Source organism: Phyllosticta capitalensis (genome assembly GCF_038381095.1).
Source record: "Phyllosticta capitalensis strain CBS 128856 chromosome Unknown BKA78scaffold_4, whole genome shotgun sequence".
Classification (NCBI taxonomy): domain Eukaryota; kingdom Fungi; phylum Ascomycota; class Dothideomycetes; order Botryosphaeriales; family Phyllostictaceae; genus Phyllosticta; species Phyllosticta capitalensis.
This window is the reverse complement of record NW_027117442.1, coordinates 3,024,193-3,033,305: the sequence shown is the minus strand read 5'-3', so window position 1 is coordinate 3,033,305 and position 9,113 is coordinate 3,024,193. Positions and strand designations below refer to the sequence as shown.

Below are 9,113 nucleotides of genomic sequence, written 5' to 3'. Positions count from 1 at the left end.
CTGCAAACTGGCTGCGCGATGGGGGCCATATCTAAGACAATGATTTGCCTTCGCGTCTTCATAAAGCTTCAAGCAGTAAGGCTATTATTGGGGGCCATGTCGTACAGGAAGCTAGTAGCGTGTACAAGCCCCTCTTGATAAAAGGTCGGCGTCAGCACCGCCATAGATTCTCTCTACGAAAGGTCGGTCAACTCCAGCCTTAGCATCGCTATGGACCCTCTCGACGCAAGGTCGGTCAACTCTAACCCCAGCATCGCCATGTACCTCCTCGATGAAAGGTCGGTCAACTCCAGCCTCAGCATCACCATGAACAGTCAAGGAATCGACTCAAGCCAGCAGAATTTGCGCTCGACGGAAGGGCTGTCTGCCCAGTCCATTCATCTGTTGCAAGATGATCCGGGAATTCATCCAGGCCCAGCTTCTGAGGATACGACCTCGAAGGGTAATTCCATTGCAAATCAAAATCCGCCGTCGCGATACTGGTTTAACGGAGCAATCGTTTTATCCATCACCATACCCATCGTCGCTTTGCTCGCGTGGCTCGTATCCGTTGCGAAGAACAAGACGTTCGACACGTTTTCCGGTCAAGCGATCGGTGGAAGCTTCACTCAACCACAGGCGAAAGCCGTCGATATAATTGTCGGAGGAATACTAGCCCCGATATTCATGACGGGTGTCAATTTCGTTTGGTTTGGAAGCGCCCGCGTCTCCGTGCTCAACGAGCAGCAAAACAAACCAGTCCCACTCCGCTCCCTTGTCGCAGCAAGCGGCACAGGCTCGGGAAGCTACGATGTCTTGAATCTTCGAGACCTTATGCACGGAAAAACATGGCGACTCTTCCTGTTTGGTCTTCTTACTCTTTTATCGGCCGTGGCAAGAACGGCGTTGACCAATTTGATCGCATACGAGGCATATTCGCTCCAAACGCCAAGTGAAAACACCAACACCCTAAGACTCCAGAGAGATGCGGCAATGGAAAGAACGTATTTGTCGTCTAAGGGGTACCTTTTTGAGTCAGATTCAGCAATGTCGGACTACGGATTCGACACCTTGCAACGATCCAATGTCACTGAACAGATCTCAGCCCTCTTGACAGGACTTTCGTTTCGTAATGCTTCTTCAAACTTGGACCAAGGGGCTTACATTACCGCAAATGTAACTGCAAAGTCCCTGGACGCACTCGATCGGTCAGTGCTATCTCTATACAGAGTTCCCGCATACCAGCTTTCCGTGGATTGCACGCCCGCTATACCGGACAGTTTATACTCGACAAAAGGGTCGTTTACCACCGACTTCATGTTCTTTTTCCAAAACAGCTCCGATGTCTCCCACAACAGCTCCGATATCTTCATTTGGAAATACTCAGGGCTTCCGGATGTAATGCAATCTAGCAACAACGATGCTTTCAGCTTCGTCGCGTTCTCGTCAGGAAGTCTCGAAGCATACCTTGGCCAACTGAACCGATTTAACTTGACGGACAGTAGGTATGATTTGCCATCAGCTTATGGCGACATCAAGTGGGGAGCTTACAACTTGACGACATCTGGGTTCTCACTGCCAAGTTACTCCGTCAGCGGGCTTCGGTGTTCAATATTTCGAGAAGAAGGTTTCGTCGATTTGACCCGCGGTCGGTCTTCCAATACGTCAGGCTGGGCGATTTCAGATGACGGGTTCTCCGTTGACAATGGGAATGGAATCAAGACCAAGACTCGAGTACCATCGGTTCTCGTGCAGTGGCAATCGACAGAACTCAACTTCCATGCGCCTTCAGCAGTGATTGCAGGCTTTGGGCCGGCTCTTAGAGGCTCAGCTCAAATTTGGGGTCATCTCTCCTCTTTCACCGACTTTGCTCTCAACTTTCTTTACGCATCAGGAGAGGTGCAGCGCATAACATACGAGGTCGCCGCGTCGACGAACAACGCATCGCGCAATCCGTCAAATTTTTTCGTCAACGTGAGTGGCACAGCCCTGGAACAGCGATACCGCATCACATATGTTCCAAGTATTCTGTTGCTTGGCTTGTTGTGCCTGCTTGTGGCAGGGATCATTACCATGGGCATGGCCCTATACACTTGGAAATCGCTGTCGGGGAGGAGTTTTCGACAGGTGAATGTTCTGAGGCTCCTGCTCGACAGTGTTGCGGGGCTGCGCGAAGACGCGGAAGAGTTGGCGCATCTGGGAGACGCATCGAACGCATCTTTGGACGAGTGGGCCGCGAATTACAAGGTCCGATACAGCAAGTTTGAAAGGGATGGTGCGACGGTGCGGATAGTGTTGGAAAGAAAGTAGGACGTCATGGCGAAAGGTCCCCCTGACCGGTACGTATCGACTGGTCAGTAATGGGGCGAGGTCGATGCGACATGAACGTGGTGGAAACGTTGCAACGACACTCTCGAATCGACACGCGGAATCTACAAGCGAGGCGGAAACTGGATGCGGGGTCAATTGCTCGAGTCGCAGGAGCATTCGTTCGCGGCCTCCGTTGCCTTCAAGGCGTCGACGCCGATCTCTCATTTCCTTCCAGAAATGGCGAACAGCTGGAACATTTTACCTCGAAGAGAAGATGCAGTAAAGTCGATGACGGAAAGGTGGCGTGAATTGGACCAGAGAAAATGAAAGCCGTAGGTCAAGGATCATGATAGACGGAGTTATAGTTCGGCACAGCTAGCCATGTCCAGTTCGGGAAATTTCGTGCATCGACGCTTGGGTCGTGTTGGTGACGTTGTCGCCATGTCGCCGAGCGCGCGCGCCCTTTGACGCGTTAATGCGCCCTGCGGATGACTTGTGCCAGGGATCGCGACGTCAAATGTAGGCGAGTCGATAAGCGGACAGCCTATCAAGAGTGGGATAATGCATCTTGCATTTATACCCATTTGGTAGACAATCCAGCTGCGACCAAGTTGCGAGTGTTGTTTCCAAGTCCCCTTGACAAAATCTTCAACATGGCGAATCGTCCTGCATCCATTGACGCTTCTGTCTTTACCATTGCCGATTTGAAGGAGCAGGGCAACAAGAAGCTGCCAAGATATGCTCAAGGTATGGCCTTTTCCAATTGTAAAGACAGCGACTGACGCGCGTGCCAAAGAATACTTCAATGAGGGAGCGATGGATCTCATTACGTAGGAGATCAGGAGTCAATCCAAGCGGGCAACAGCTGACGAGATGCAAGCCTGCGGGATAATGAAGAAGCCTTTAATCGCTACAAGATTCGTCCTCGAGTTCTGGTGAATGTGGACAAGGCGGACACGAGCGCTGAAATATTTGGAACTACGGCATGTTGATCGAGCAAAGTCCGCAGAGGTGGAACTGACTGTGGCAAGGTGCCGTTTCCGATGGGCCTGAGTCCGACCGCATACCACAAGCTCGCACATCCCGAAGGAGAGGCTGCAACTTCGCGTGCGGCAGCCAGCACCGGGATCCCCATGGGGCTGTCGATGTACGCAACCACGAGTTTGGAAGAGGTTGCGGCTCAAAGCAACGGGAATCCGCTCGTCATGCACATGGGTTTGATGAGGAACAGGCAGCTGAATGTGCAGCTTCTCCAGCGAGCAGAAAGTCCGTACATCTTTGACCTCCGATTGTCAGCAAGACTGACTGATTGAATGCAGAGGCTGGCTTCAAAGCAATCTTCGTGTCGGTCGATTGCCCCGTTCTGGGCCTGCGGTTAAACGAGCATAGAAACTGCTTCCAGTTGCCAGAGGGTTTGGACCACGAGAATCTTCCTCTGATAGGGACAGACTTGGAGGCGCGGTGTCATGAGTCTGACTATGGTAAGAATCACTGCCACTTCGACCTGTTTTTCAAGACTGACCTGCAGATCCCACGGCGGACTGGAACACGGCGATTCCATGGTTGAGATCTCAGACAAAGCTGCCGCTATGGCTCAAAGGCGGTGAGTGCTACATTCCACTTTGAGAGGCAAGACTAATCTCCTGGAAGTTGGAACGGCCGATGATGTGATACTTGCAATCCGACACGGCCTTGACGGTGTTGTGGTTTCCAACCACGGTGGACGGCAGCTTGACGGCGTTCCAGCATCTCTTGACTCGCTGAGGGAATGTGCCGCCGTGGCAAAAGGCAAAATCCCAATAGCGTTTGACGGAGGCATCCGGAGAGGATCCGACATTTTCAAAGCGATTGCGCTGGGAGCCGACTTTTGTTTCGTGGGGAGGATTCCAATCTGGGGTCTTGCGGTGCGTGCTGAACTTCATCTCCTGCGCAATTGCTGACTCTTTCCAGTACAATGGACAGCAGGGCGTGGAGCTGGGAATCAAGATTTTGATGAATGAGTTCAAAAACATCATGGCTCTAGCTGGGTGAGTGCAGCGACAGTGGAAGAGCGCGAAGTTGAGCTGACATTCAACAGGTGCAGATCTGTAAAGGAAATTAACAAGGGACATCTTTCTCTGTTGGCATCGAATGGTGTGCTGAGCAAACTCTGAGGTTGTCGTAGTTGATGCTGGGTTGTCGTCGAAATTCCATTCTCTCTTTCCATGCCTGACACTTTTGCTCTTACTTGTGCCGTCCGGGAAAGCGGGCGGTATCGCGCAAAAACCGTTCAAGTTTGCGCGGCGTGCGGGCGACTAAGCAGGATTCACTTTCATCTTTTCCAGACGCAATCCCATTCCTCTTCCTCAACAACACCTCTCTGCCTACACTGGCTTCTTTCTTCAATCAGCAATCTCCCATTCCAGCCCCAGCTGATTCCTCATGTCTTCTACGGAGCCCACGACGCCTGCTGGCGAGGACACCGGCGTTCAGTCTTCGCCGCTTTGGTCGGTCATCTCCAACCTCTCCAACCTCAACCTCGACAACGAAGATCACGACAACGAGGAGCACGATAACGACACTTCCAGTAGCTCCGATGAAGATGACACTTCCCAAGCTCTTGACGCGTCGACGTCTCTGCACCCGGACAATGGACTGCCGCGTTTGCTGGAAAGCGCGAGCCTGAACGAGACTCTCAAGACTTGCATTGCCACGGAGTTTGTTGCCACGCCATCGTCGCTTGTCCCGGAAAGGGTATTCGAGGCCCGCAATGTCGATCTACCCAATGGTTCAGTGGAGCGCTTCACTTTGCGCGATCGCCACGTGCCCGCTCTCGGTCCAGCAAAGACAATCGCCATCTACATCAGCGGCGAGGCCGAATGCAGCAACTTCCAGCAAGTTGGAAAGATTGCGCGCCCCGTCGGTGACATGACCAGGCCAGGCAACGTCGCCAAGGTCTACGTGCGTCGTGAGAAGGGCGGATGCGCATTCATCTTCAAGCCTGGCCAAGCCGGCACCAAGTCTCTTGCGCTTGAGCGCGAGGGCCCCGACGGAAAGACACACAAGAGGACCGAGACGCGCGCAGAGCTTCGAGCTGCACTGGCGGCCCTCCACTACAAGGACTGGCACAGCGAGGGCTGGAAGCGGGTCGTGCTCATCACCAGCTGCAAGTACGTGGCCGACCACGCCACGACGTCCTTACCGAGGTGGTGGAAACGCGACTGGCTCACCAAGAACGGCCACCCCATCAAGAATCAGGACCTGTGGAAGGAGCTCAGCCGCGTCATTTGCGACTTTGAGAAGCATGGCTGCGAGGTCTGCTTCTGGCGCGTTCCGGAGGACAAGAATGTCGACGCCTCCGAAGCTGCAAAAGATGCCGTGGCTGATCCGGAGGGAGAGGGATTCGCCATGTGAGTACGTCGACGGAGGTCGAAGCAACAAGTGGCGATGGCAGGCGAAGAGTCTGTTGTACAACGACGGCTGCGGTGACTGAGACCGAGGTACGTGAGGAAGACTTCTCTTGAGCGATTGACACTGACAGAGCCGACGCCAGGTACGAGCTTGACGAAAATGAGATTCCAAAGACTTCGACCGACAACAAAACGACGGCGAGCCATGGATACTGGCCAGCAGTGGATTTTGATGGAGGCGACGGAGGAGAAGCTCGACCGGTCAGGGACTGAAATGAGACAGTGACGGCGATGGGGAAATGGTGGACAGCGAGCCCGTTGCAGACAGAGATTGAATGGATGATTGCCAAAATTTGACATGCAATGCTGGAAGCAAGATGCACGTCCACAAGTTCAGTTCCGCTTTGTGGCTCCGCCACAGTGGGTGACGAAAGAAATTCAACTTGAGCTCAGCTTCAAGTCGTCGCACACACAGAAGTAAGCGCTTGAATGCTCCCTGTAACTACCCATTGAGAGAGAAATTCTCTCTATGTTCAAAGTCTCAAGCGCTCCAATACTCCATGTCTCTACGCCTTGTAACTTGGTAATAGGGATCATCGGATTAACAATTTCTTTCATCACCCACTGTGCCGCTTGATGCCGCGCCCGTACAGAAGTCGCTCATCCCAAAGCAAAGCAGGTCCAAGCAGCGAAGGAAAGCTTCACGATGCCCGACCACATGTCTACAGCAGCACCAAAAGCCGCCCCCCGTTTTTCAACACGCCGCCCGTTGCCCTGCGACCGCCTGTGTGTTTTGCGTCGTGTGGGGCTTGTGGCGCTACTGCGCGTGGGTGCGAGAAGAGCCAAGGGCAGACGAGTTTGTCGAGATGCAGAGCGCAGCCGGCAGATGAACCAGAGCTACCAATGCCCTCAGCGGCCTTGTTGTCCTTGTAGACCCACGGAAGAGATGAGGCCCTTCCGCTGACCACGGCCTTCCTGGTTGTGTACATGTCGTCAGAGCCCGCAGTTCGTTCAAGGATCGGAGAGCCGTCCAGCGCGGGCACGCTGATCCTGGTGGGCAATTGGCATTTGGCTTCGAAGGGTGCGATGATCCGAGTCGAGGTCAGACTGGCGTCGGTCGTACGTTGTGGGCGTCTCCCATGATTGTCTGCAGCGGACGCGATGCGCGATGCGCTGTTTGAAGGGTGCGATTGGGCGACAGGTTCGTTGAGATGCACTGCAGATTTGTCAGAAGTTGTGCTGGATGGCGGTTTCTTACTGACATGCCTTTCAATCCAAGAAGCAGGTCCTTGCGTTGTCGAGCAGCATCGCCTGCGTCAAACTTTCGTTCGATAGATCCATGGGCGTCGCGTTCGACAGACGGGCGCACCGTTTCAAAGTTCCGCTTCCGCTCCGCCCGGAGGTCCGCCGCTCCGCCCCGTCCTCGTCTCCCGCTCACCACCAAAAGCACCCCCCTGACCAACCACAACTTTCAAAAGCTGTTCAAAAAATGATGAGATGGTGCAATGAACGTCAGAGAAGAGCGTGACAGCAAGGAAAACGCAACGCGCCTTCGTTTTCACAGCTTTGTCGCGCACTCCGCCAAAAAATCCGACGAAACTCCCGAAACTCCACCCAGCACGTGCCAGGAGCTACAAGATCAAAAGAATAAAAAGGAAATCCCATCAGGGGTAATGACCACGCCAGGGGTCGAACCTGGAATCTCTTGATGATCTACTGAATCGTAGTCAAGCGCCTTGCCATTGGGCCACGCGGCCGATGTTGTTGAAGGGGACGCTGCCACAAAGCTTTACATACTGCATAATCAGCAGACTAGGACATCCCTGGTCTCCCTGGAGCTAAAACTGATGTCGCCGCTCTCTGGGGAACTGTTTTTGAAGGATTTTTCGCATTGCGCGATGGTTTGATGTCGAAGTGTTTGTGTTGTGGGAGGGTTTTGTTCGACGTCGCAAAATTTGGAATCTCACCATCCGCTAAGACTTTGGGTCGCTCCAGAGATCCACGAAACCTCCCAACGACTTCACGAGAGGTGGCTCAGCATGAATTTACACTTTGCACAAGCCACAAGTACGACGATTTGACTTTTGCAACTCCGCAAACAACTCAGCCTGAAAGACTTACCGCGCAACCGCTCTTCCGCGTACAAAACCATTGGCCCAACTCAAAAAATAAGTCTAATTTTCAATCGAAGATCTTGGGTACCAACGGTTCTTTGACTCGGGATGACGGAATATATGGATGTCATGTCCACTTCAGCGCAGGCGCGACGTGGAATCTGTAGTACTCTGTATCCAGCGCTTTCTTGTCGGATCGACGGACACGGAACGACCGCTCTGCTTCAACAAACATGAGACTGTCAGTCGCAGCAGCTCTCCTCGGGAGCGCCGGAGCAGTCATCGCGACATCGCATGCGCTGAACCGGCGCACCCCACCGGGCGGAGGAGGCAACAATCCCGACGACCTGATGATATTTCTCTGCAATGAGACGCCGGAGATATGCAAAAACATGTGTTATGGTGTGTTTCCTGCGAGCACCGCGGAACTGGCACTGATTGGACTCAGGAGCATACTGTCAATACATTGGCGAGCGACTTCGCTACGACAAGCCCGAGAGCGCGGAAATGCGGAGAAGGTCGCAAGCGGCGGGATGCGGCACGCCAGAGCAGGATCGGTGCGCACAGCTCAACCCGCCGCTGGAGTGCGATCAGTATCCATTCACGAGCACGGTGTCAACGACGGACAGGCCGGACCGCGTGAGTAGATGCGTGCCAGGGGATCAGAACACGAGTACGTCCATTCTGAGGTCCATTGAGCGCGTCTGGTTGACTTGGAACAGAGCAGAGCAGCATCATCAACGCATTCTACAAGTCGACGTACTGTGGCGGCGGACCGTGCGAGTTCTCCGTCAGCTTTTCCAACCCAGGAGGCGTGCGGTACTGCGAAGCGTACTTCGAGCGCACCGACTGCGACACGAAGGCAGGCGACCGGAGCGAAGACATCCAAGTCGTCGGGCCAGGCGACGACAAGATTCCCAAATCCGAAGACGCGGGGTCCGGCATTGGAGAGCCGCCAGATGGACCGGAGCAAAAGGTGCGCGCCAGGGGAGATGAGAAAGCGCCGCCGGCAACGCAGTTCAAGACGGACACGGGGCTTGAGATTTTTGTGCCGGGCGGCGCCTTCATTGGGCAGCGGGCGTTCATCGTGATTGCGTTGAACGTGTCGCTGTGGGACGAGCAGATCCAAAACCATCAGCGGAGTCTGGAGTTGGCGATTGACGAGTTTGACTACATGCTTGATAACCTTCAAGTCATTGAGTTGACCGTTTCGGAGGAAATTGGTTGATGGTAGTATCGAATCTTAATCGCCAGAAAGAAGCCATGATCTCAAGTGTCAATCAAGATCAAATCTTTTGCACTTTTGCAACTGAACAAACAT

General features: G+C 53.7%; 4 protein-coding genes and 1 non-coding gene across 5 annotated transcripts; 4 read left to right on the top strand and 1 right to left on the bottom strand.

The window, feature by feature from the left end:
* Positions 1 to 210: 210 nt before the first annotated feature.
* Positions 211 to 2,289, top strand: BKA78DRAFT_352418 (uncharacterized protein; the record flags this gene model as incomplete). Its single annotated transcript, XM_066891348.1, has 1 exon — positions 211 to 2,289. One exon carries the CDS (start codon positions 211 to 213, stop codon positions 2,287 to 2,289), a length of 2,079 nt encoding a protein of 692 aa, XP_066746033.1.
* Positions 2,290 to 2,942: 653 nt separating this feature from the next.
* Positions 2,943 to 4,442, top strand: BKA78DRAFT_249355 ((S)-2-hydroxy-acid oxidase; the record flags this gene model as incomplete). The annotated part of the gene is made up of 9 exons (XM_066884467.1): positions 2,943 to 3,036; positions 3,086 to 3,119; positions 3,170 to 3,276; positions 3,301 to 3,555; positions 3,609 to 3,770; positions 3,818 to 3,892; positions 3,940 to 4,193; positions 4,240 to 4,316; positions 4,367 to 4,442. 9 exons carry the CDS (start codon positions 2,943 to 2,945, stop codon positions 4,440 to 4,442), a joined length of 1,134 nt encoding a protein of 377 aa, XP_066746032.1.
* A 754-nt stretch (positions 4,443 to 5,196) lies between these two features.
* On the top strand, positions 5,197 to 5,682 carry BKA78DRAFT_249169 (ribonuclease H-like domain-containing protein; the record flags this gene model as incomplete). The annotated part of the gene is made up of 1 exon (XM_066884449.1): positions 5,197 to 5,682. The coding sequence occupies one exon, from the start codon at positions 5,197 to 5,199 to the stop codon at positions 5,680 to 5,682; it is 486 nt and encodes a 161-aa protein (XP_066746031.1).
* Positions 5,683 to 7,352: 1,670 nt separating this feature from the next.
* On the bottom strand, positions 7,353 to 7,435 carry BKA78DRAFT_t84. Its single transcript has one exon. It is a non-coding gene; the product is annotated as a tRNA-Arg (tRNA).
* A 170-nt stretch (positions 7,436 to 7,605) lies between these two features.
* Positions 7,606 to 9,020, top strand: BKA78DRAFT_343303 (uncharacterized protein; the record flags this gene model as incomplete). The annotated part of the gene is made up of 3 exons (XM_066890419.1): positions 7,606 to 8,194; positions 8,241 to 8,465; positions 8,515 to 9,020. Exons 1-3 carry the CDS (start codon positions 8,026 to 8,028, stop codon positions 9,018 to 9,020), a joined length of 900 nt encoding a protein of 299 aa, XP_066746030.1. The 5' UTR covers positions 7,606 to 8,025.
* Positions 9,021 to 9,113: the final 93 nt, after the last annotated feature.